At 37.0% G+C, this 27,438-nt stretch overlaps 4 protein-coding genes across 8 annotated transcripts in view; 1 reads left to right on the top strand and 3 right to left on the bottom strand.

Moving 5' to 3' along the window:
• Positions 1-1,403, bottom strand: part of shoc2 (SHOC2 leucine rich repeat scaffold protein) — a 29,536-nt gene extending 28,133 nt beyond the window's left edge. Inside the window, exon 1 of one of the 2 annotated variants that reach the window (XM_048167568.1) lies at positions 1,284-1,403. The gene's annotated coding sequence lies outside the window, so the exon portion shown is untranslated. Of the gene's footprint in view, positions 1-1,157 lie in introns of both variants that reach the window. The other variant, XM_048167579.1, reaches the window with a different exon arrangement.
• A 622-nt stretch (positions 1,404-2,025) lies between these two features.
• Positions 2,026-3,346, top strand: bbip1 (BBSome interacting protein 1). 2 transcript variants are annotated; one of them, XM_048167592.1, is made up of 3 exons: positions 2,026-2,155; positions 2,460-2,523; positions 2,774-3,346. In XM_048167592.1, the coding sequence occupies exons 2-3, from the start codon at positions 2,478-2,480 to the stop codon at positions 2,926-2,928; spliced, it is 201 nt and encodes a 66-aa protein (XP_048023549.1). In that variant the 5' UTR covers positions 2,026-2,155; positions 2,460-2,477; the 3' UTR covers positions 2,929-3,346. The 2 variants fall into 2 exon arrangements, with proteins under 2 accessions (XP_048023549.1, XP_048023554.1); XM_048167597.1 differs by lacking the exon at positions 2,026-2,155 and adding an exon at positions 2,212-2,296.
• Positions 3,347-8,101: 4,755 nt separating this feature from the next.
• On the bottom strand, positions 8,102-18,542 carry pdcd4b (programmed cell death 4b). Its single transcript, XM_048167534.1, has 12 exons — positions 18,393-18,542; positions 17,860-17,947; positions 17,293-17,595; positions 14,630-14,724; positions 14,441-14,554; positions 14,061-14,282; positions 10,752-10,849; positions 10,550-10,667; positions 10,300-10,407; positions 10,096-10,206; positions 9,873-10,012; positions 8,102-8,791 (listed from the first exon to the last, which is right to left on the bottom strand). Exons 2-12 carry the CDS (start codon positions 17,900-17,902, stop codon positions 8,731-8,733), a joined length of 1,413 nt encoding a protein of 470 aa, XP_048023491.1. The 5' UTR covers positions 17,903-17,947; positions 18,393-18,542; the 3' UTR covers positions 8,102-8,730.
• Positions 18,543-18,741: 199 nt separating this feature from the next.
• rbm20 (RNA binding motif protein 20) overlaps positions 18,742-27,438 on the bottom strand; it is a 92,567-nt gene continuing 83,870 nt past the window's right edge. For all 3 annotated transcript variants that reach the window (XM_048167525.1, XM_048167509.1, XM_048167518.1), the window contains exons 10-14: positions 27,205-27,297; positions 26,349-26,907; positions 25,810-25,917; positions 25,325-25,446; positions 18,742-21,181 (exon numbers count right to left, since the gene is read on the bottom strand). In XM_048167525.1, the coding sequence (XP_048023482.1) occupies positions 21,113-21,181; positions 25,325-25,446; positions 25,810-25,917; positions 26,349-26,907; positions 27,205-27,297 (951 nt within the window). In that variant the 3' untranslated portion in view covers positions 18,742-21,112. The remainder of the gene's footprint in view (positions 21,182-25,324; positions 25,447-25,809; positions 25,918-26,348; positions 26,908-27,204; positions 27,298-27,438) is intronic.

The following is a 27,438-nucleotide window of genomic DNA, read 5'->3' as shown; positions in this document are numbered from 1 at the left end:
CCTCACTAACCGGATGTGCAGGGCAGTTGGACATAGTGGTGTTTTAGAGGTAAAAAATTATATAAATACTGTTCGGTTTCTCGCACAAACTGATTGTTTCGTGTCTTAGGACATCAATGTGTCGTTATGAGCCGCAGGGTTTAATTTGTATTTGTCTATGCATGTTTTTTTTTTACTCTTATAGATGAAGTTCCCATTGACATGCATTATACGACTGACAGACCGCAATAGTTGGAGTTAAAAATCATCATTTTCTACTGAAGAAACAAAGTCACCTACATCTTGGATGCCCTGGGTATAAGCAGATAAACATCAAATTTTCATTTTTGGGTGAACTATCCCTTTAAGGTAAATTATTTAGGTAGTACATAGGCCTAGGCTACAGTTTGCAAGTAAACAAAGTGTCGCACATTTTATTAGTGCAAATACTAAATTGTGTCTTCTGTTACATAGGAACCTCTAAGCAGACAGACATTTATTGTAGGCACTAGTTTTGAAAATCAAAATGTGTAGCTTACTAAAAAAAAAAAAAAAAAAATCATGCATTTTTAAAACAAGTGTGTGCCATTGGGTTATCAAAAAACGCAGATATATTAGCTTATGTGAATTGGTTCAATCGATTCATTGAAAAGATCCGATTCAAAAGAACGAATCGCATTGCTAGTGTTTGCGTGAGCGCGCAGCAGCAGTCGTGTACTGTCTGTTGAACTGACACCGATAAATGTATATTTTTCTCTACGTTTTTTGTAATGTCTGTCTTTTCCCCTTATTTCTTTATTTACTTAAACGTAATTAGTTTCTGTAGTAAATATGTGAGTGCTTTAAGTATTTTATAGCCTACTCTTTCGCGATGTTGTAAATGTTAAAAATCATGCCAATAAAGCTTTGTTGACTCTGACTCTATGACCATTTTGGGACAAATCACTCTTTTGTTTACTGTCTGGTGGCTCAGACGCATTCCGCGCGCATACTTGGCTTTCGCGGCACCTTTCTTTTCATTCCCCTCACAACACTCTCTCTTTCTTTTCGCAAGCCTACGGAATATGTAAAAAAAAGAAAAAGAAAAAACACACTCTATACACACACACACACACACACACACACACACAAAGCAGCGGCCATTCCGGGACTGAACAAAAGAGTGCATTCAAACCCACCGAACGAGGACAGCGCGGCGTCTATCGCGCTCGACCGCCTGGCGCGCACGCTTATCGGGCCGAAGATAAACCCTGCGCCGCGGAAGGTGCGATTCGGAGCCGCGTAGAGCAGTAAAAGTGCTTTACCTTGAGAGGTGTGACTCCGCCATCCTTGTTTCCTCCTCCTTTCCAGCAGTGCTGCAGCTCGCGCTCCCCTCCCCAGCGCGCGTCACACGCACGCATTACAGACGCGTCACGAGACTTCTGGAGCTCCAGTTTATTTTTGTTTTGGAAATTTTGCTGCAATGACAGACGCAATAAAATGCCCTGGGAGTTATCAGCAGAGAAAGTGGTGGAGAAAGTGGTGAATCGAGGACGGAAATATCATAAAACAGGAATATGAAATATGAAAAACTGAAATATGGACGAATTGATTAAAGATTTTATGTAATAAGTGTGTAATTCCTGAAATAATTTGTGCAGTTTAGTGAAACAATGAAATTGAGGAGAAATGTGCCTAACTGTTGTGAAAATACTATCACATGTGCAACAACAACAACAACAACAACAACAACAACAACAACAACAATAATAATAATAATAATAATAATAATAATAATAATAATAATAATGGTCCAGAATAGGGGTATGCTCATGTGCAATTATTTTAATGATTCTCTTTTGATTTTGGAGTGAAATATGACCCAGAAATGTTATTGTCTCTTTATGGTTATCTTTGGGGACATTTGCTGGTGTGTGTGTGTGTGTGTGTGTGTGTGTGTGCATAAAGCAGCTCGCTTTATGAACGCAGTATTTATCAAACAAAATAAATCATATTAAACATTTTAATAACATAAATTACATAAACATAAACATAATTACCAACTACATCAGCCAAAAACATTTAACGTCAGTGTCGCTAGGCGGCAGTAGCGGGCTATTTGTCTCGAGACATAGGCCGTGCGAGTAGAAGGAGCCGTACCGGAAGTGCGTGTTAAAACCAGCTGATGAGATAAACGGTAAATCCATGCACCGAGGAATATTTTATGCTTTTTAATGTTTATTTAGAGTGCATTATCTATATGTTTGTATAGTATACTAGTATATAGTATTGTCGTTTATCAGCAATAACGTTTGTCTGAAGCTCAAGAAATAAACTTGTATGTGACACTATTGATAAACGGTAGACTGTATTATATATATATATATATATATATATATATATATATATATATATATATATATATATATATATATATATATATTCAAATAGTCACAAAATGCATGATTGTATAGTAATAGTCTTATGCATTACATTAACAGGTACCTTGCTGAAGCACAATGCCTGAAGTGAAGTCAATGTTTAGAGAGGTTTTGCCTAAACAAGGTGAGTTTTTCCACTGGTGTTGTTTTGTTATGCCCAGCAGGCTTGTGATCGATGTAGTGCGGGGCTTTCCAAATCTCACCCTTATACAGACTGACTGAAAGATGACACAATTGACAACCACGCCACTGTCAAGATAAACAACTGCAACACTGGAGTCCACAGCTCAACTTTACTCCATATCTTGTTGCATACACCCAGTGCATGTGGGTTATCTGAGTATATCAGTCAGCGTTGTGTTTTGTTCGTGCAGGTCAGCTTTCCATGGAGGACGTGCCCATCATGGTCCTATGCAAACCAAAACTCCTCCCTCTGAAGTCTGTGACGCTGGAGAAACTGGAGAAGATGCAGCAAGAAGCTCAGGAGATCATTAAACAACAAGAATTGGCTTTAAAGGATCAACAATAGTCTGAAAAAGCAGAGTAGGGTATACTTTTAAGGATCAAGTACACACTTCCATCACAACCTAATATCAGCACATATCACTTCTATAGTCAGTCATATCTCATGTATGTTGGTCAACCTTCAGTTGAAAAAAGTTGTTCTTTTGCTAGAATTTATATTTATGAATGAGGTTATGTATGTTCATAAGGCACATAGGCACATTAAGAATTATATGTTCAAATCACTATAATTTAAAAGAGGCAGTTCAGTTTCAGATCTATGTTTTTGTTTTTGTTCAGCAAGTTCTTTCAGAACAGTTGCAGGTGTGTTCCGTGGTTTCAATAGCTATATTCTCAAATTCATTGTAAATATATGTAAAACTGCAAGTCACTGTGAATATGGGTTTTTGTCAAATAAAATAGCAACTAATTAATGCATGAAATTGGGATTATGCACAGGCCTTTATATTTTTGTCTAGTTTTGAATATATTCCACTTTATAAATGTCATATTTAAAGGTGTACTATGTAAAATTTTCTGTCCGCTAGAGGTCGCTAGAGGCCTATTCAAAATAAAGGCGTAGCTTGATGACGCCGAGTTTGAGCGTGGAATCTTGGGACATGTGGTCTTCACTTCACAGCTGGTGCAAAAGAATTGGGATTGGATTTGGGAAGAAATCATGTTCATGGATGAGATTATTAACGTTACTGTAGTATGAAGCAGAGCAGGACCGAGTGTTGTGGGAGCTGAACGAGCGATTGCGCAACACGCCTCACGAGCAGCAGAACTTTTATTATGACACAGTCGCCAGTTACAGTCGACACTTGTTACACACTGCAGTAAGATGGATCGATTTTAGAACATCATATTAAATGCTGGATGGCTTGTGTTGTTAAATGGCATGCAATTCATTTTAAAACATATTGTATGATGGAGAAAATGCTGTATTACTGTTACTAAAAATAAAGCTGCATCTGATCATGCTGTGTTAGCTACTTCACAAAATAGTGTTTTTCTCTGAGGCATGGTTAAGCATGGTACTCGCAAAAAATCAAGAAAATTAGATTTAAACAATAAGACTAAACGTGTTGAGCTATATAACAATAATTAGTTTTCTGTCTATAAATATATCAAAACAGTTGTTCCCTTGTCTATTAAAACATGTAATATATTAAAGTGTCTTTGGTGTTTCCATGGTTTCTACAAAATAAAACCGGAAACCGAGGGTAACGCGGGTATGACGCAATTGACAGGCGTCTCCTCACACGTCCCGGAGCCTTGGTTAAAATTGCAATTTTCTCACGATTTACAAATAGTTGGAAACATTTGGGATATTGTAAGTACTCAAGTGAACAAAATATATAACACTGGCCTAGTGGTTTTTGGATATTTTACTGTAAAATTCTTACATATTGCACCTTTAATTATATATTTAGTTATCTTTAAATGTTCTACTATTTTTTTTAAGTATTCAGCGAGGACACATTTAATAGTTCAAAGGTGAGCGTTAAGACACTGAAAATGTTATTAAAAAAAATCCAATTTTACATAAATGATGTTCTTTTCAACTTTATATTCATCAAAGAATCCTGCCATCACAAAAATAAATTACATTTTTATAAAATATATTGAAATAGAAAACTCTTTAAATTGCAATGATATCACAATATTACTGTATTTTAAATCAAAAAATCTTATGCTTGGTGAAGATGAAACTTCTTTCAAAAACATAATAATAAAAAAAACTATCCATCCATCCATCTACGGTACCTATAGAAAATCATCATACACCTTTGGGATAGTTACTTGCAGTACACAATGTAGAGAGATAGACAAATCGGATTTGGACTGACTGTGAATATAGCCTAAGGGGCTGTTCACATTACCAAACCAAGTATTTCACTAATTAAATTTTTAATAATCCTGCAGAAAGTGTTAAAATGTTTTCACTTTGATGATGAGGGTTGTATTGTGTACATACAGCTCAAAAAAGTTACACTTAATTTATTTTATTTTTCAGGGTGTAATGTGACAAAAGCTAAAGGTTTTCACAGGATATGATGACTTTCTATAGGCACTGTATCTATCCATCCGTGCATTTATCTACTGTCTACTCCAGAATTATTGGCACCCTTGGTAAATATGAGCAAAGGTGGCTGTGAAAATAAATCTGCATTGTTTATCCATTGTTGATCTTTCATTCAAACATTCACAAAATTCGAACCTTTCATCAAAGTAATAAAATTGAAAGAGTAAAATTTAAAATTTTACATTATGAAATAAATGTTTTTCTCCAATACATGTTGGCCACAATTATTGGCACCCCTAGACATTCTTATGAGTAAAATATCTCTGAAGCATATTCCCTTTCATATTTAAATTTTTTAAGCCCACCAGGGTGACAAGGAGCATGAAATTGTCCAACCATGACTTACTGTTCCACAGGAGTACAAAAATATCTAAGAAACACAAAGGCCAAATTCCCTTAATCATTCATCACAATGAGTAAAACCAAAGAATATAGTTCTGATGTGCAGCAAAAGATCGTTGAGCATCACATGGCTGTAAGTAAAGCATTGAAAATCGCCATTTCCACTATCAGGTCAATAATTAAGAATTTCCAATCAACTAAAGATGTTACAAATCTGCCTGGAAGAGGACGTGTGTCTAAATCATGCTAATGTGTGGTGAGGAGGAAAGTTTGAGTGGACAAAGACTCTTTAAGGATCACAGCTGGAGAATTGCAGAAAATAGTTGAGTCTTGGGGTCAGAAAGCCTTAAAAATATGTCAAACAGCCCCTACATCACTTGTTTGGGAGGGTTTCAAGAAAAATCCTCTGCTCTCATCCAAAAACAAAACAAACTCCAGCATATTCAGTTGTCAGACATGACTGGAACTTCAAACTGGACCAGCTTCTATGGTCAGACTAAACTAAAAAAAAGAAAAAAAAAAGAGCTTTTTGGCAGCAAACCCAATAGACTGGCATGGTGCAAAGAGGGATAAAAAGTACCCCATGTCCACGGTTAAATATATTGCTGGATCTTTAATGTTGTGGGCCTATTTTTCTGCTGGAGGTCCTGGACATCTTGTTGAGATATATGGCATCATGGATTCTATCAAATACCAACAGATAAAAAATCTGCTAGAAGTCCAATAATGGGCTGTGGTTGGATCTTCCATCAGGACAATGATCCAAAACCAACACAAAAATGTGTCACTGAGCACAAAATGAAGCTTCTGCCATGACCATCACAGTCCCCTGACCTGAACCCTAAAGAAAATGAGTGGATTGAACTGAAGAGGAGAAGCACCAACATGGAGCTGGAATCTGAAGGATCTGGAGTGATTCTGTATGGAGGAATGCCCTGCACCCCAATGTGCATACTATCCACCCTAAATAGTATAAAATATTACTAATGCCACATACTATTTAAGATGGATAGTATGCACAGGCATGGGGTCCGTTCTTTGTATGTCGCTAACTCAGTTAGCTGGATTTGTTTGATGACGATTTGGAATGTTCTTGGATTGTTCGGTTCTTCGACGCTCATCCTGGACTTGCTGTCATAGCAACAGGTCCGTGAGTTTAAACCTGCTCGGGAGCAGGCTTATTTCATGTAAACAGGATTAGATTGCATCTTTTTTAAGCAGAGGTGATGCTTAAAGGTGCTAAAGAGGATCTTTTCGTCGACTGAGAAACCAAAGACTGTTAGTGAGTTTTTGAAATGAGCGCATGCGTAAGAACAACCCCCCTCCTTCACAGCTCATTTCGAGGGAACGCCTCCCAAAACTCGTGCACGAGTATTGGAACAAGAGTGTTTACCACCGGCATTCGCTGTGTCGTATTAGTGGATTCATTATGTCGGACTCACCGCAGGTAACTCATAATCTGCAGTTGTTACTCCTGTCTCATTGCATGCGGCGCCTGTAGAGTGTGGAAAGTTACTGGAGAGCGCAGCCGCACACGTCTCTCACAAGGAACGTCATGGCAGTGATTGACAAGCCAGAGGGCCAATTGTTTACGCAATTGGCTGATGTTTTTAAGGCCCTACCTCGTGCACAGATGACGTATATTAATATTATTACTTTCAGTGCACCTAATAAATAGTCTTTTATCAGTTAGTAAAGACAGTTTCAAGTAATATTGCAAAAATGTATAAAACAAAACATCCTCTGTAGCACCTTTAAAGTCTGTCCCAGCCACTGCTACTTTCTTACAAGTGTACCCTAATATGAACGGACAATAATAATAATAATAATACATTTAATAAAAATAAATTTGCAAATAATATTATAATGTTGTGACATCTACCATAATATAGACACAGCCAGTTTTACTAATAGAGAGATTTATTAGTAAGGAAATAATTACCTAATAATTTTATTGGAGTCTTACATGATGTACAGTTAGTCTGTGAACTGTGACAGCTATTATGGGAGTGGCTTGATGCAGCGCAGGAAATGCAGATAACTTGATCTTGACCCTTAAGAATCTTTAATGCTGTCCTGTTACAAATCTGCTTCAAAGGTAAAATTGAAATAATTGCTAATTACTGTGAAACTGTGAATAGGCCTATAGCCTAAGTAATTGGGAATCATGTAAAAAAAAAAAAAAAAAAAAAACAGTGCACAATTCATTTATCTATTACATTTATTTATGTTGTTTTGGTTGCTTGGCTGTTTTCTTAATATGGTCCAGAAATTCGTCAAGTTGTTAGGCTATATGATATCACTACGTTGCCATCTTGATGCCAGCCAATCGCTGCATTTCTGACTGTGGTTTTGAGTATCGATACATTACCCTTTTCGAGGAACACAGTTATTTTGAGTTCAGTTATCCCAATTAGAAGATCTGGCATCCGTCAAATCATCTCAAATATATTAAGCGATGTGCGAAGAACGGACCCATGGTCTCTGATCTCTTGTCAGGTGTTCTCCAAACTCATCAGGCATTATAGAAGACTACTCAGAGCTGTGATCTTTGGAAAAGGAGGTTGCAATAATTGTGGCCAACATGAACTAGAGAAAAAGATTTATTTCAAACCATTTCCTCTTTTTGTTGATTAACTTCAGAGAAAGTTTAGAATTTTTTGAATAAAAGATCAAAAGGATAAACAAAGTACATTTATTTTCAAAGCCCCCTTTGCTCATATTAATTCTGGAGTTGACTGTATATATAAAAGAGCTCTCAAGTGAGTACCAGTAATGACAAACTTTATTATTTATTTGTCAACCATTTTAAACAAAGAGCAAGTAAGTTAGGTACGTTTCACATCCACCAGTCTACCGAAATATAAAAATAAATGTTCTTGACACCTCTGTGAAATGATCCCAGCTGCTGTACATTGCTCAGTTTTGTCCTTTCGTCAGTGACCATCAGAAATGACACCTTTGAAAAGTCAAAAAGAAAATAAACTCAAGCACAGTATACAAAAAGCAGCCCAGGAGGGAGAAAAAGCTTCTAGCTTACATGCCCCTCACTTATAAAGCTATGTACACAAATCCACAAGTCTCTACAAACACTGCTAACTGGAGAACAGGAGTGGCAGTGAACTCAGGAATACAAAACATGGAATGACTAAGTCATAAGTGTGGCACTTTCAGGATTAGCTTATATAAGTCACATCAGAAGGATCGAGGGGGATTTACATCTCCTTCAGATTTTAAAAGTGCCTGGCCCTTCAGTCCCATTGTGTTCTGACAGAAGGGAAGTTCTAAGTACTTAAACTTTAATGACAAATACAAGCAACTTAAAGAAATACAGAACTCCAGTAAGCATCACAACTGGAGCAGCTGCCACAGAAATGGCTTGTGGGACTCCTGAACTCAGTAGCTCTCGAGTTTGAGGCGCCCGCCGTCTCCTTCACTCATGAACCTCTTTCGGCCCCTGACAAAAACAAAAACCCAACAAGTTAATTTGGGTGCATGACTAAAATAATTTTTACGTAATACTAATACATTATATAATATATAAGGGGTGTTGAAATTTCTACGATGCATCGCGATGCAGACGTCGACAATTCTGCATCGATGCAGTAATAGACCATAATGGATTATAACCTACTGACATAATTCGTTGTATTTGCGCTAGCGTAAAATAGCAGAGGGAGGAAAAACACAAAAACGCACATGCGAGTGTGTACGTGCAAGTGTTATTGTAACTTAAATACACAAATTGACAGTTTCATGCCCTTTTAGTATTTACTAGTGTTTATTAGTTCTACATGCTCCTGTTGTCTGCTATGTTCAGACTTAAGTTTTGTTTGACTACATTCAGTAAGTACTTTCTTGGAGAAGATAATATATCATCAGCAATTATCATATATCTGATGCTTATATTCATTGACGAAAATGTAGCCATGTGCAGTAACATTGAAAACTGAGGATGCAACACATCATGGAATTGAATCGTTGACATGATAATCTTAATCGAATTGAATCGTGAGACCAGTGATGATTCATACCCCTAATATTTTTATATATTCATAAATATAATAATAATAATAAAATTATGTAATAATAATAATAATAATAATAATAATAAATTTAATAAGAAATGACAAAAAAAGGAAAATGAAATTTCATTTGTTCATTTGGGAACATGACAAATAATTTTAATGCAATAATATAATAATAATAAATTATGTAATCAATTTATTAACACTTCATAAATATATTTTTATAATAAACAAGCACTTTATGTAATAATAATAATAATAATAATAATAATTATTATTATTATTATTAATAATAACAACATTTGTAATATTTTTATACATATTGTAATTTATATTGTATAATTATACATGTACTGTTATTCATAATAAATGTAATCTATAATAAATATTTTATATAATAATAATAATAATAATAATAATAATTAATAATAATAATAATAATAATAATAATAAAGCAAAGTTTTGCCTTTACACACACACACACACAAAAAAAAAAAAAACCTCACTCACCGACAAGGACAGAGGTCCCGCAGTTTTTTATCGATGACCCCGGCATTAAAGCTCTGCTCCACAAACTGTTCCAGGAGCGAGTACGCACATGGAACATCAATACTGATGTCTGCCATGTCCAGGTAGACTCTTTCAAATCCCTGTAAGAGGAGACAATTCTGATAAGAAGCACTTTTAAAGCTGCAGTAATTCAAAATGACCAGCAGGTGGCCACCGTACCTACCCGTCTCAACTGGTCTACAGTGATAACTGTAGAGGCGCACAGAGACTTTAGCAACTGTAGGATGATTTGAAGGGTTCTGTCGCCTTTAGACTCCAGGACCATGATAACAGCCTAAAGAGGAAAAAATATATATATGAAAAAATGAATAATCAGGCAGAGCTGTATCAGGCTTTCCACTTCAAATGTCCGTTTTGCAGCTATTACCTCATAAACAAACTCGTGATGAAAATGTGGGACTTCCAGTTCTCTCAAGCACCGCTCAGCTTCCACTGTGTCACCTGATAACAGGTACTCCTTCAAAAGGAGGTTAACCTGCAACAACAACAATTATGCAATCTGTTAGAGTTACAGGCTTGAACGCACGTGTTGATGCTTAATGTGCCGTTCCAGTTTGCCCTTTCATAGACAAAGGACGATGTTATGTAACATAGCCAGTGAGTGGGTGTGTCCTTGCCTCTTTGATAAGTTGATTGACAGGTCTCTGGCCGCCACCCGAACCCCAGAGGCTGTCGATGCGAAGGCCGGTCCATCGGCTCATTCTCAGCAGCACGGCCGCACGATCCAAAGCAGCTCTGATGAAATGGCACAAACCAACGTCAAACTCGCTTTCAAAAAACACAAAATAAGACCCATCAAATGTGTAAAACATTCAATACCTGGCGTATTCACAGTCTACTTGTCCTTTGTAGCCATCAATGAAGCTTTTTGAGAGGATGTTGTCTGCAACGGCTCGTGCGATGAACTGGCCGAGCAACTACAAGACAAAAGTAAATGGGAATTAAGCATTTAACATTTCCAGGTAAAGATCACTCGTTCTGAGAGCTTTCCACTCAATACATTTCCATAAAAACCCACTATGATCACATGATCCAAAAAAAAAAAAAAAAAAAAAAAAAAAAAAAAAAGAAACAGAAATAATTAGGCCTATGAGATTTTCTTTAAAGCTTTAAAAACTTCAACAAATATATAAAAAAAAAAGTTTAATTGTTTAACATTTAATAATAATAATAATAATTTGTTACAGTATTTATTAATCTTTGTTAATGTTAGTTAAAAAAAATCCAGCTGTTCATTGTTTGTTCATGTTAGTTCACTGTGCATTAACTAATATTAACAAATACAACTTTTGATTTCAATAATGTATTAGTAAATGTTGAAATGAACATAACAAAAATTAATAAATGCTGTAGAAGTATTGTTAATTCTTAGTTCATGTTATATAAACTAGTTAACTAATGAAACCTTATTGTAAAGTGTCACTGATATATTTAAAATTTCCAGGGAAAGATCACTCATTTTCCACTGAAAGCATTATTATATTTCTTGTACACACACACACACACACACACACACACACACACACACACACACACACACACACACACACACACACACACACACACTCTCTCTCTCTCTAAAAGGAACTGAAATCAGTTAACACCGCAGATATTGAATTTAAAAGTATAAAAAAAAAAAAAGTTCCTCATTGTGACATTTTTTAAAATTCCATTAAAATGTGTCCAACTGTAAACAGAGCAGTTGTGTGCACAGCTGGAGTTAGCACACTGTCAAATAATGCAGTAGTAACACACATCAGAGCATACTAATGGAGTGGGAGGTCAATATTTGTTCACGTGCTGTTTTGGCACATCTACCATTTGTATTTGGACTGTATTGGGTGTGAAGGAAAGAAAGGGTTGTGTTTGTCACATTCTAGCACTCAAACAACATCTGCTCTTGTGTATGGAGTGAAGGCGGGGTAAATGTGTTTGTACAGCAGAGAGTGTGTTTGGAGGCACAGCGCTGACCCAGCATTCTGCACACAGCGAGACAAAAGCACAAGCTCTGGTGTTTGTATGAAGCCAAAGGAAACAGCTGAAAGTTTCTTCTGATGGTGCAGATGAACCAGTCAGACACACTCTGACCACAGAGTTTTCATTGTTAACCGCAGTGTAATAAACACTCTTTCAGCAAAGTGAACATGAAGACACACCGGAGCTTAGATACTGGGCCAAATGTTACACTGCGCCTCAGCTAGAGCAGTTCATGATTATGAACTTTGGCTGACGATTAAATGTCATACAAATAATTGCGATTAATCTCTTCTATTCATGCCCCTTAACATGTCAAAAAATCATTTATTCATATTTAATGTGGATACATAAAATATGCATATATAAATAAAGGGATAGTTCAACCAAAAATTGATATTTTGAGGAATATGGGTAATCAAACAGTTGATGCCCCCCATTGACTTGGAGTATGGAGAAAAAGAAAAAAAAAAAAAAATTACATGGAAGTCAATGGGGCGCATCAACTGTTTGATTACCCACATTCTTCAAAATATCATCTTTTCTGTTCAGCAGAAGGAAAAACCCATGCAGGTTTATAACAACTTGAGGGTAAGTAAATGATGACAGAATTTTCATTTTTGGGTGAACTATCGCTTTAATTTTCATTAAAGCTTTGAAAAATGCCATTATGGTTATAAAATATTATTATGGTAATATATAAAATTATATGATATTTAAATCTTTTTGGTCAATCTGGTTCATTTTCCAATTACAATGTCATGAATATAATGCTATATTATATAAAAGGATGCACTGATACCACTTTTTCCAGAACGAGTCCGATATTTCATTTTTAGTACTTGACGATACAGAGTACAGATACCTGTATTTTCATTGCATTTTTAAATTTTTTAAAAATTTGGGCAGTGATACCAAAAGAATATGAATCAAATTAGTTGGCTTAGCAAATAGATAATTTCCCACAGGTATTTTCATGCCTTTTAAAATATATTCTAGGAGCTACTGTTACTTTCACTATTCATATTATTGCTCTATCATATTTTATCTTTAATTTAATAGCAAAGAACGACAGGGTTTTTTTTTCTACTGGCGGGGTTGAGCTAGTGCTTCAAATTTTTAGATACCAGTGAAACATTACAATGTTCAGGTACAGAAATAGAATAAAATAATAAATAACACTGCATTGTCTTCGCTGTATAAAATAAATCTAGATTAATCATTATTAAAGTTACAAAAATTATTCAGTCATGTGCAGTGAATGATTTTCTTTTGTTGTTAGGTTAAATATTATATATTTATATATATTTACTTGTGGGTGCAGGACACTATAGTTCATTTATGTAAGTGAGGATAGCAAAATAAGGTGTGACATTATACCCAAAAATTCTTCATACAGTGGACTACCAGTAAATCTGATAAAAATTTGGAACCAAAAATTATTCAGACACTTTGACCTGAACATGTTTTGAATAAGTGTTATCTGACATAATTAAGATTAACACTTTCTGACACAGTTTAACTCTGAGAGGTCATATTTTATTACCTTTTTTTAAACTATAGTGAATAAACTGTATTAATGAATGAAATGTTTGACTGTGTGTATATTATATATTATATTATATATTTTTTTAATTTTTTTTTATGTTGTTTATATATATATATATATATATATATATATATATATATATATATATATATATATATATATAACATCTTCTGTCGAAGGACTGGAAAAGGTTCAGTCCGAAATCTGAATGCAATGATACGATGTCCTACCTGCCTGTCAACATATGCATTTCCATACCTCCATGCACCTGCTAGTGCAGACATCACACATAATCAGCGTGTTGGATGTGGCTATGCAGAGTTGTAGACAGTCACTGAGCACCAAAAACAAACAGTAGCCACCTTTTACAGTTCCTCCTGAACCAAAACAACAAGCTTATGCTGAAGTCATGCCATGTCGTAACCTTGATTACGAGATGGCAACCCATAATCTGATACTTTCAAAGCCATCTTGCTATTGCTAGCCTCTCCGGAATTGCCTACCCTACCTTTAATACGTAGGGTTAAGGGTTTGAACAACTCCCAAGTTTTTGCAATAGTAAAAGTGACAGACACCTTAAATGTACACTAGCTTTAGCGTGTTACCTGCGGAGCCCCTGGTGTGTCCAGCACCAGGTCGGGCAGCTCTTTGAGCAGTTTGTGGAAGGAGGCCTCCACGTCACCAGCCGTAAGCACGTGCCCACAGAGCTCGCTGAGCAGTCGTGACGTCAGTTCCCTGTGGCTGGCTTTCGCTTCCAGCGCTAGCGATATGGCTAGCATGGGCACGTCACCACGCATGCCGCCCAGATTAAGCTCGGCAAGCAGTTCCTGAAGGAACAGAGTGACATGTCCTGATTATAATGAGAATACACCGTTCCCCAGGTTTGTTTACTCATAAAAATAATCGCACAGGACTGCATGACACCGATTAGATATGAAAGGGCAAAAGCCGTCTCCTCATTCAACAACACGGTCATAAATCTCACCGCCACTTCATTAGCATCCCCGTGCTCAAAGTACTCTTGAACGATAGGAGTGACCGTCTTCTCAAACGTCTCTTCATCCAGAGGGAGGACGACCGTCTCATATACACAGTTCTCCTGGAGAAACAAGTTTGAGTGCCAATTTCATGGTTAAAAAAAAAAGCAAAGGCGAGCGTATTGCGTGGCTCTTACCTGCTCCGCATCGTAATTGGGATCTTTAACATCAACTTCATCTTCGTCATAAACTTCCCCAGGTGTTCCCCAAACACCTTTACCACCAGCCCCACCTATGAATACAAAACACAATATCCTTTCAGAACAATAAAATGCTTTGGAGGAACTCTGAAAGTGACGACATGTCGAGAATGGAAAGAAGAACGAAAATCATGCAACTCTTTCAGTACCTTCTGCTGTAGCAAATGAAAATACATTGTCATGTTAAAGGGTTAGTTGACCCAAAAATTACATTTCTGTCATTAAGTACTCACCCTCATGTCTTCCAAACCCATAAGACCTTTGTTCATCTTCAGAACAAATTAAGATTTTTTTGTTGAAATCCAAGGTTTTTTTTTTAATCCCCATAGAAAGCAACGTAATTAGTCATTCAAGGTCCAAAAAAGTAGTAAAAATATGGTTAAAAAAGTCGACATTACTACAGTGGTTTAACCTTAATTTAATGAAGCAACAAGTTCGTCTCTCCCCTGCCATTCTCCTACGCTGTTTACGTGCAGCACTTCTGTGTTTATGTCCGAACACAGACTCATTATTGGCGTACGCTGTTCATGTGAGCAGCACGACACGTGTGTGATGCTGACACAGGAGCCGACCAATACTGAGCCGGTGTTCTGATGTAGAACCTGGAAGCGCTGAATGTAAACAGTGTAGAAGAATGACAGGGGAAACATGAATTATTTATATTTTGCTTTTGAGCACAAAAAGTATTCTCATCTCTTCATAACATTAAGGTTGAACCACTGCAGTCCCATTGACTATTTTAACGATGTCTTTACTACATTTCTGGACCTTAAATGACGACAATTACATTACTTTCTATGGGGGATAAAAGGAAAACACTTTTTTTAAAAAAAACACTCTTGGATATCATCAAAAATATCTTAATTTGTGTTCCGAAGATAACAGAAGGCGGCCTCGGAACGACATGAGGGTGAGTACTTAATGACAGAAATTTCATGTTTGGGTGAACAAACTCTTTAACCACACAATGTCGTCCCGTAAACAGAGCTGGGCCCCTTTAATTCACAGCTAGTGACATCATCTCTCGATATGTGCAGAGCTCTGACCACAAGCATCAAACTGATACTTAACCAAGAAACAGAAACTGATTCTAACCAAACTGGTTAAAAAAAAAACAACACCAAAGCAGTGTATGCACGCAAGGTATAGATGTTCTGCTACACACTTATGCCATTCTAAACTTGTGGAACATAAAAGAAGATATTTTGAGAAAGTCTTTTAGTAAACTATTTCACTTTTGGCTGGAGTCAAAGCCAATGGTATTATGCATGTGCTAAAATAATCATTTGAAAATACCTTTTAATAGGTTGAATTACAGGTAAAAATAAATTATGCATTTTAGTAATGTAATTTAATTATCTAATATCATCACATTAATATCCCCCCACCCCTTATGTTTTTAATAATTGGAACCATACTATTTGGGATAGGGCCCTCCTTTCCAGCTGTTATAGGGCTGCAACATCCTTCATGTTAAAATACACTGTGCTTCATTTTACTTGCAATGAAATGTAAGTAGCAACAGTTTTTTTTTTGTTTTTGTTTTTTAAAGTATTGTGATGTACATCTGAGTGAAACAGATTACTGAAAAAGAAAAGAATTTAAGGTGGAGACTTGATTCTATCCATCGGTTGGTCACCAATTTGTAATTTCGGATTTAAGGACCGCAAAGCCTCCAAAGACACTGTCAATACGTTGTAATCCACTTTGTTTTCAGGCCTATATGGATGAAGTGGGGCACTTGCAAACCTACTACATTTTCACTGCAATGCCTACATCTGAAGGATTCTGGCCAAAAAAAGCTAACAGGATCTCCTGCCCTGCCCTGCGGGCTGACTTAACGAGCAGTTACGCAACACAAACAGGGCCGACTGTGCCATTGCAGAGGGAATCAAAAAGAGAAGTGTGCCATTAAGTCATCTTGTGGGTGATGGGGGAGGTGGAAAGGTCAGGAGGGGGCGATAATCTCAGCTAAAACACTCATCTAGACGATTAAATGATCACCATCAGACACAAAGAGAGTCAAGTGTTGGGTTTTTTTGCAGACTTGGTATTATGTTAGCAAGTCAGCACACATGTAGTGTACTTGACGCAGCCAGTCAGACGGCATGTAGGCCGTTTTTTCTGCAAGCCAGACTTTTCCAAATCAATTCAGGTCTGTTGCACTCAGGGACGTTGAACCCTCGACAAAGGACCACCGCTGGGTAAAACAACATTTGAATGAATGGGAGTGACCGTCTGTTATGAACGCATGTGTGAATGCATATGGGGTTTGGTTGCTTGTGTCAGTTCCTTCGCATTAAGAATCAGTCGGATGTTTGTTAGCCCTCTAATTGGCTAAAATAAAGCGGTGGATGCTGGAACAGAGCCAGGCCAACACTTAATTTGTTTTTAACATGCACTGGACTTCTGGATCTTTCAGAATTCCAGAACTCCAAATTTAATTTATTCATATTTATGTGCACTCCAATATTTTATTGCAGTGCACATAATAAATCAAAATATCTGAAGTCCAGAACATTTTCATCTGTTGGTGTAGATGCATATAGTTGTGGCTCTTGGTGTGTAAGGGCTTTAAGGAATGAAAACAGCACCAATACCTTTCTTCGGCAGGCCTCGTCCCTTGCCCATCCTCGACCTCCGGTTAAGCAGTTTGCCCTTAGGGCTGGTGGGCGGAACGGTGGACCGGACCACATCACCGTTATCACTCAGCGAGTCGCCCCGGCCTGAGTCCCGGGAGGAGTTCTTCCTCAGACGTCTCTTCACCTTGGCCTTGAGTCTTGCCTCATGAATGCTGCCGGTGGGGGCCAATATCCAGTTTCCATTGATCTCATTATTGACATTTCCAGCGAAGGTGCTGTCCTCGTCCCCGGAGGGGAAGGAATCGCTAAGATTTCCGGCCTCTGTGGATGATAACATGTGAATAGTTTGACTAAATATACATAAAAATAGCATTAACTCTAGTTTGGGCCCATTAAAAGACTTTTATTCCACTAAGAGAGTACAAACTAATCCACTAAGAGAGTACAAACTGTACCACTGAGAGAGTACAAACAAGTGATAGTCCTGACCTTGACAACTTCACCAAGACTTATCATATCAAATACAAAATATGAGAGCAAATAGTTCTCAAACACTGACCTAGAAACATTTAAACTTGAACTTACCAACAGGGTTTGCATTTAGCCATGCCTCACAGTCAGTTGCCATGGTTAAGGAATTAAGTTTTTCAGCGTATGAAATGTGCTTTTGCACCTAGGATGCAGATATGTTAAAGTTAATATGTCAATCTTTCTCAAGCATAAATGAATACAGACAGACAGCTGCTCCAATCAGCAGCGTCCATTTGGCTCATACACAAGCCTAACACAATGAATGGACCGCATTACCATACAAACAGAAGATCTACACTCTCTAAAACAAAGTGTTTTGGCGAAACAATACTCAGTTTTTATACTAAATTTTATTAACGTGTTTTATATTTGACGTATAACACGAATTTAATGCATGGCGTTATGTGCACGCGCAAATGCACGGACGCAACATAAACATAAACAAAGCCTCAGGGCGTGCAGAGAACAAACGCGTTTTAGCCTTTATTTGACGCAGCCTGTAAGGTAAAACCTTCACAAGTGTTATATGTTGCAAAATAAGTTTCTTTCAAACAACAGCCAGTCGACGAAGAACAAATCCTACTAACCTGCTTTATCGCGCAGTCCAAGTTCGAACGTATTCTCCGCTGATGTTGATTTTGTGTTCTCTGCCCAGCAACTCGATAGCGTAATCCTGCCCTGCGAGCTCTCTGATTGGTCAGAATAATAGAGGCGGATAACAAGTTGACCAATGAAAATTGAGATCTGATGAAGCAGGTCTTTCTCGTATTTTCTACGAGGTGTTCGTTAAAGATCGTGACTTTCCGCCGCCCGGGGATGGACGCTGGAACAGAAGTGATGTCATTATGTAATAGATTGCGCATGGGTGAGGATGAAGTCACTGTCTCTCTGTTATATTATTCAACTGACCCATTTAAAAAAAAAAAAGACCACAGGTTAAAAAAGATGCAAGGTTTATTTCGTAATGTACAGGCCAAGACATGTCATTCAGGGCCATTATGGGACACGAAGCTTCGGTATTCGTCGTTTTCACATAAATATCAGGCCACACTATTTCCAAAATGTTTATTCAATATTTGCATCAATGCAACCCAAAATAATTATACAGATCTTTCTTTCAGAAAAATGGGATGCTATCATTAACAGAATATAAAACAGCGGACAAAAAGTTTTCCAGAACCATTCCAATAATATACTCACATTATAACACACACACTCACACACAACAAATAAATTTGATATTAGATAAATAAGCATGGTCCAGTTCAAGTATCCCTAAAGTCTGAGCTCTGTGTACAACAATGATGAAAATATTATTATTATTATTATTATTATTATGCATTTTGAGACATTAACTACACTTGACCACCTAAGGCACTTTAAAAAAGTGAATATTTAAGCATGAAACAGATTCAAGACCTGAACACTGAAGAAAAAAAATGACCACAGAAAATGCAATACAACAGAATATTAACAAGTATTAACCTGAGGATCATTTTACACCTCTTCAAATTTAAATACAAATTTAAATAAGGCACTTCCGAAGGAAAATCTGCAAGCTCTAAAGCATATGCAAGCTTTAGAGTATGAATGAGACAGATGCAAATGATGTAAACACTACACTTACCAGTGCATTTCACATTCTGATACATATTTTTCACAGTGTAAAAAAACTTCCTGACCTACAGAGGATACACACGCCACCTTGTGTCCTATGAATAAGGACAGTGTACTTAACAAGACAGTTCACTGCAAAATGGAAATTGTCATTATTTACTCAACCTCACGTCATTTCAAACCTCTGTGTTCTTTGGAACACAAATGAAGATATTTTGCAGAAAGTGACAATGAAAGTGAATGGGAACTGAGGCTGTCAAGTACACACTTAAAAATAAAGATTCCAAAAGGTGGGTTTTTGCAGTGATGCCACAGAAGAACCTTTCTGTGATTTTTCTTCTTAGTATGAATAACATTTTAAAAATGTAAAGACCCCTTTTTCACTATAAAGAACCTTTTGTGGAATGGAAAGGTTCCATGGATGTTAAAGATTCTTCATGCAACCACAGATGCCAAAAAAGAACCTTTATTTTTAAAAGTGTACGTAGGAGGAGAAAAAAGATATTGTGGTCACGACTTTTTCATTCACTCATTTTAGTTCAATCATGGCCAGCTCCATATGGCTTCAAAAGACTAGGAATATAGCACACATATCACATGGACAGTTCACGGGTAGATTACTTACAAACTGTAATCCATTACGGAATATAAATTACATGATGAAAATTGTAGTTAGTGACGTAGGCTAATCTGTTACACATTTTAGGTAATATAATCTGATTACTTTTTGATTACTTTTGACCTAACTCATTTATCACATTGTTTTGAATATGATAATCTTGTAGCATATTGATATAAAAATGCAAAGAGAAAGAAAATGTATTCCACGCTTTGTTATCAACAATGTGAAGTGCATTAAACATACTTCAGGCTTTCTCAAACTGGGGTTTGTGTTGGAACTGCAGGGTTCGTAATTTGACAAAAAGCTAATTAATAAATAAAACACTTACTAAAAATATTTTACTTGTTTATGTTGTGTGGCCTCTCAATTTCCATGTAATTATAGCTAATGGCCACTCTTGTGTGTGCAATTCCATAAAACTGGAAGATTTTCTGAACATATATAAGCAATAGGCTTTTTTAGAGAGAAAAAATTAAAAAATAAAATTGGGAGGATTAGGAATAATCATTGAATTATGAATGATTTACTGCTATTTTGTGATTAAGTGATCAAGTACTCAATAAAAAGTAACTGTAGTCAAGTATTTTAAAATGTCATATAATCTAATTACAAGTATTTCATTTTAGGAACCTGATTACGTAATCCAGATTACATGTAATCAGATACTATCCAGCACTGCACATGGATTACTTTTATGGTACTTTTATGACTCTTTTTAAATGTTGGAGCCACAGTACCCATTCACTTCCACTGTACAGGAACACAGCAGCATGAACATTTAGAAAAATCACTGTATTTCACTGACAAAAATGTAATATGCGTTTACATTTTTTCCAGTGAACTATTCCTTTAAAATATGATATTTAATAACCCATTTTTTAATTCATGAAAACGTTCATAAAATTCACATTACTATGAACTAGAGTACACAGAGGGTCCAATTGCTCCGGTTCTCCTTGTGTTCCTTCCCTTCCTCTTTGTGTTTGTGTTGTGTCTCTCTGTCTTGATGGATTTGTCTCATTCAGTATGTCCCAGCAGCGGTGCAGTCCCAGTAGTCTCACATGAGCTTCAATCAGTGTTTGGCGACTCTGTGTGGAAGTTCAAAAGACTTTCCTCCGCCAGCTGCGATAGATACTTCTATAAAAATAAAAAATCCCCAATTAAATTACACAAATGACAGTTTACTTTTAAATTACAGGAATAAGAGCAGTCATACAGCCTTGAAGAGCAACAGTTTGGTTTCTCTGACTAAAATGGCTGACTGACGGCACCATACTGTTAAACTGAAGTAAATTTATGCTACAATTGAATTATTACATGTTTCTGGGCTCTTTTGGCTCTATTAAATATATACTTTTCAAACCCATTCATTTATGTAATTTGTCCTCTGACAATGTGGATAAAATGACTAGAACACTTTGACTTGCTAAGGCTAGTTTCAAGCTAGCTTTTTATGTATCCTAATTTAATCATCTTAATTAATATTGTGGAACTTTTTGCATAATTTGACAAAACTGACTTTCATATTTTAAAGGTGCAAAATAATTTTGCACAAATGTTGTGCTGATGAGTATGGACTTGACTGTTGAGTCAAGTTGAGGTCTGTTTTAATGACATACAAGTGCCTGTAGTTGAAGAAACTCCCATAAATGTGCATCCTACCAAAATGCGTATTTGTTTACCAGTGAAACAAGGAGAGCTGAAACAGAAGAAGGTCAAAATGCTGGAGGAAAGCAGGTGTTTCCTGTAGTGTTTACAGTCTCTCTCTCGCTCTCTCTCTGTCTGTCTGTCTTGGTTTCACCTGTCTTGCTCTTCTGGTGTTAAATTCAGCTGTCACCTTCTCGCTGTAGCTCTGGTAAACTCAACACAGCTGGCAGACCTCAAGGTGGAGAAGTGAAGTATGAGGTGACGCTCTTTGGCCGACCACTCTAGTCTGAGAGACATGACAACTGGTTGTGGCCTGACTGTGATGACGGGGAATGTCCAGCTCCTTGCCGCCTCAACTATGTTGTGCTGGAAAGTGTGTTCGTCTGTCTGTATGTGTGTGTTTCTGAAGGGATATAATGAGAAACTCTATCCCACCCTGAGGACCGGACTCCTTAGATCAGTCAGTCTTACATTGCCGTCACCAGTGGTGGTGAGTAACTAAGTAAGTGTAGTTTTTTCAGTAACAAGGTACTATTTCCAACAAGTAGCAGTGTAGCATGGCCAAATGCTACATCGCTGTTTGAGTTTCACATTGTTTGAGTGCATCTTTACTGCCAAGCTAGCAACAGTCAAATATGCTCAGCTGATTGGTCCTCTCAGTCCACTCTTGATTCATTCTAAGAAACAATTTACTGATTCACTGATTCGAGTTGTTTCAGCAGCTTCCATGTAGTTAGTTAGCCTGTAGTTTAGCTAATCTCATGTACGTCTGGAAACTCTTGTTGTGTCCCAATTCGCATACCATCTGTGCTAAATAGTATTCAATATATAGTATGTTGAAATGAGTATTCCAAAGATACCCAGATGGTCTATTTTTCTGGTTAGAATCCGAAGTGCAGAGCCGCGTACACTCTAACGGCTAATATTGCCCACATCCCATTGCGCTGTAGATGAGGATTCAATAGAACTATAAACACAAATAAAAAGTGAGAGATTTATAATTAATAATCAGTATCTAATCTGACGAAAAGATATTTATTAAGTGTTATCTGCATTATATTCCATCTGCAACAGCATTGTGAATTAACCATCATGGAATTAACCATTTGGTCATTAACCATCATTATGCAAGCATGAGGAGAGTCTCCGCATGAAAGACCCACGACTGGCAGATCTATGTGCTGCTACATTTCTCTCCCAAACGGCAGGAAATTAAATTAAATTGAATGTGGAGAATTTTAACTGTGACAAGAAGATTGACAGGGCAGTGTAAACTATGACAGGATGCAAGTAACTAAGCGACAGAGTGGTTTGTTAAAGATACAATAATGACAAAGTAATGTATGTCCCAAAGCTTGCCTACTCTTTTGCTACACACTCAAAAGTATGTACTTTTTTTTTTTTTAGTTTTATTAATATTTTGACATTGCTTTCATTTTTATATTTTTAGCTTTCATGTTCATTTTGGTTTAATTTTTTAGTCATTTTATTGTGTGTTTTTGTCATTTTATTACTTTTATTTTTAATTTTTTTTAATTTTGCATAAATATGTTTTTGTTATTTAGTTTTCATTTATTTTCATTTCAGTTCAAATTTTAGCTAGTTTTGGTTTGTATTTATTTTTCAGTTAATGATTTTAGTGCTTTTTAGTACTGAAAGGGTTAGTTCACTCAAAAATGAAAATTCTGCCATTTCTTACTCGCCCTCATGTCCTTCCACACCCGTAAGATCTTCGTTTATCTTCAGAACACAAATTAACCCTGAAATGCATACCTCGGGTCTTTAGTGACCCGGGACGTCATTCACTACCCTCCTCCTCGTTCATTTTTTAAAGTTAGACATCAACCTTCTTGGTATTCCTCCATCAATTCATTATAAAGAATATAACAAGAAAAAAATTATAAAATTATAAAAGAATGCCTGTTTTTGTATTCATTTTTTGTAAAAATTGTATAGGGTCGCAAACGACCCGAGGTGTGTATGAGTGTATGTATATTTTTTCTGCACAACAATAATTGAATCTTAGATGACGGAATAAGTGCAATTCACCTTTATTCCACAAGGTGGCAATGTCTGATACACAATGCTGAAGTGACGACTCATTTAGACAGAAAACGAAATAATAAGAAAAACATGAAATGGCTCAGCGATTTATTGCAGAGCAAGTACTGAACGCAATGAAATATGACTGTAACTGTCACTGGATGGATCTGGTGAAGCTGTTAGCGATCGAAATATTGATTTTGAAGATGTTGAAAATTATATAGTTTTGAGAATACGTTTGAGATCGCGAATGGGCTCATATTCATGACCTCAAACATAAAACTAGCCCATTATTTACTGAATTTACTGGGAAATGAGCTCTGACGAGGACAGTGATGAAGGCATAAAACATCTGCTCAAACTGAGCCCTTTCAAGCTCCAAAAGGTAACAAAATACAATTTATTTTATTCTTCTGTAATTGTTACTCTAAAATCAGAGGAGTTTTATATTATCGCGACAGGTAGAGATCCATCAGTGTTAGATATAGATCCGGGTCGATAAAGACCCGAATATGTAAGAATGATTGGCGAAACAGTCATGCATTTAAGGGTTAAGATATTGTTCATAAAATTCGATGGCTCAGTGAGGCCTCCGTTGCCAGCAATGACATTAACACTTTCAATACCCAGAAAGGTACTAAAGACGTATTTAAAAGTTCATGTGACTACAGTGGTTCAACCTAAAAGCGACTAGAATACTTTTTGTGCACCAAAAAAACAAAATAACCACTTTATTCAACAATATCTAGTGAAGGGCAATTTCAAAACACTGCTTCATGAAGCTTCAAAGCTTTACGAATCTTTTGTTTGGAGTCAGTGGTTCGGAGCGTGTATCAAACTGAAAAAGTCACGCCCCCAGTGGTGAACCATTGAAATTTCGAAGCACTTATGACGTAACAAAGTCTCGTTTACTGAAATTACGTGACTTTGGCAGTTTGATATGCGCTCCGAACCACTGATTCGAAACAAAAGATTCATAAAGCTTCAAAGCTTCATGAAAAGCAGCGTTTTGAAATCGCCCATCACTAGATATTGTTGAATAAAGACGTTATTTTGTTTTTTGGCACACAAAAAGTATTTTCATCACTTCATAACATTAAGGTTGAACCACTGTAGTCACATGAACTTTTTAAAATATGTCTTTAATAGCTTTCTTGGCATTGAACGTGTTGCTGACAAGCTTAGTCTTGCTGTCAATGGAAGCCTCACTGAGCCATCGGATTTTATAAAAAATATCTTAATTTGTGTTCTGAAGATGAACAAAGGTCTTACGGGTGTGGAACGACATGAGGATGAGTCATTAATGACAGAATTTTCATTTTTTGGGTGAACTAACCCTTTAATCTTATTTCAGTTTATTGCCAAGGCAACATTTTCAACACAGCACAAGGCTTAAAGATGTTTAAATCATTGTTTTCCAGTCATTTATGGTGTTATATTGTCATGGTGACAAAGTAGTAAAATTGCATATAACATTACATAACTAAGATGACTAAATTAGGATACATAAAAAGCTAGCTTTTAGCCTTAGCAAGTCGAATACAAAAGGTTAAGAAAGAGAAAGGAAGACTGCATGTTAGTGTTTATGACCTGTAGGTTCCTGTAGTGAATTGTACTCCGACAGTGTGACGTCTTGGCTGTTTGTTCGCTGGTGTAAAACAAGCCACACAGGTTGCAATAAAATCCTGTCCTTGGCACAATGAACTCCACACCTGCCAAAACAACAAAACCAGCCATAAATCAGAACGATATGAAACCGCCACATTTTCTGAGCCACATTCTTATACGTCTCTGTGTCTGAGTGTGTGCAGGGGTGTAAAGTCAGCTCTACTGTGAGGGAATCAAGTGTGTTAGCTGTGTGGTAATGAGTACACAAGCTCAGGCCTCGAGGGTGCAATTCACACCTCACTCAACAGGATGACAAATGCTCCACTGACATCAGCTAGCCTTAAAGGCTTCAGTTACCCACTGAAAGCCCACATCACAGCCAGAGCTGTTCATTAGCGTCGCTATTACTATTACATTCTTCTGGACTAAACGGCATTTGCGGACACTTTTGCCTCTGGTGGACGTACCTAACGGTATGCTGTGTTCGCCGATGGCTTTCTCCTGATCCTGAGAGGGAGACACGGCAGAGGTGTCTGTCGTCTGAGGTGAAGGGGCCGGTAATGAGTCAGGAATATCTAGAATAGAAAAACAGGTGAAATAAAAATGCTTTAAGGTTTGTTGTGTATCATAGACGCGAGCATGCAAGAGACTAAGAACATGTTATTTTATGGCTGTAAATCAAATTAAACTGCCACTAAAGGTCCAAAAATGCTAAAAAATTTTTTAGCAAGTATTAAACTTAGATTCTGAACTTAGATTGACAGGTTTTTAGACTTCTATGACATTTACATCTCTGCATTTGGCAGATGCTTTTATCCAAACTGACTTTTATTGCATTCAAGGTACACATTTGATCAGTTCTTCAGATCTATTGTTCGAGCTACAGGAAGGCTACCATAGTTATGAGAATCTACTAAGAACTACATGTTATTAGTATCAGGAAGTAACCTTCCCCAATACTGGGTTTATATATGTATTTACTGACAAACTCGTCGGTTGTGGGCACCTTTCTTTTGACTGTCCTGTTTGAGACATGGTTCCTTCTTGTCCATTTCTGCCGCTTTTCTCTCGTCATTACTCGTGTCTATCACTTTCCCGCTCTCACATGTGCTGCTGTGGTTTGGAGGCCCAGCTGGTGTGGCTGTGTTGGTCTGTGTATCCATATTAGTGGCGGTGCAGGACTCCTCCAAAGCGCTCTTGAACTCCTGGGACGGGAACTGGTTGAGTTGAGATACGGGATGCTCTGGGGCAGATGACTTTAGGGGCGTCTCTCCGGGGCAGGACTGAGCACCTCCAGAGCTTTCCTCTGGGACCAAATCCAGTGGTGGAAGGGTAGGAGGGTCCACCACGGTGTCCTCGCCTTCTGTTGGGGTCTTTGCATTTGGTTTAGGGCTCTCTGTCGTTGACTGACCGGGCTCAACTCTCCGGTCCTCCTCTTGAAGGTCAGGTAGATCAGGTTCAATTATAGAGTCATCCTCTCCTCCGACTTCATCTACGGTCACCAGTTCCTCCATGCATTTAGGATACCAGCTCTCCTCCTCTCCATCATCTCCACTTCCCAATCCCTTGGCAAGACATTAATACTTTCATTCAGCAAAGATGCATTAAGTTGATCATAAGAGACAGTAAAGACATTTATAATGTTACAAAAGAAAACCGGTTGGTTATTTTGTTTTATTTTTACATAGTTAGAACATGATGGCTACGCAAATGGATTTTTAAATGCCAAAATTTAAATTTATTTATTGTGGTATTGTAATTTCAGGGAAGAATTGAAATATGGGACACTGCCTATGTCTTGCAGGAGGCGGGACAAAGCTACCAATTGATGACCCAACAGATGAATGAATGAATGTGTTTACCTCGCTGTCACCTTCTCTGTCACACTTTAAGGACTCTACAGGTTTGCTGTTGTGAGGAGACGCTGATCTTTCTTTGGCTCTATATTCTTCCTTCTGTAAAACATAAGAAGCAGTGCTATTAAAATATTGTCAATACAGACACATTTGGATAATTAATAATATAATATAATAAAATATAATATAATATACATTATTATTTATATATTTAAATATATAAAATATTTTTAAAAGTTT

The sequence above is a fragment of the Megalobrama amblycephala genome, linkage group LG2 (genome assembly GCF_018812025.1).
Source record: "Megalobrama amblycephala isolate DHTTF-2021 linkage group LG2, ASM1881202v1, whole genome shotgun sequence".
Taxonomy (NCBI): domain Eukaryota; kingdom Metazoa; phylum Chordata; class Actinopteri; order Cypriniformes; family Xenocyprididae; genus Megalobrama; species Megalobrama amblycephala.
This window is presented reverse-complemented; position numbering and strand designations above follow the sequence as displayed.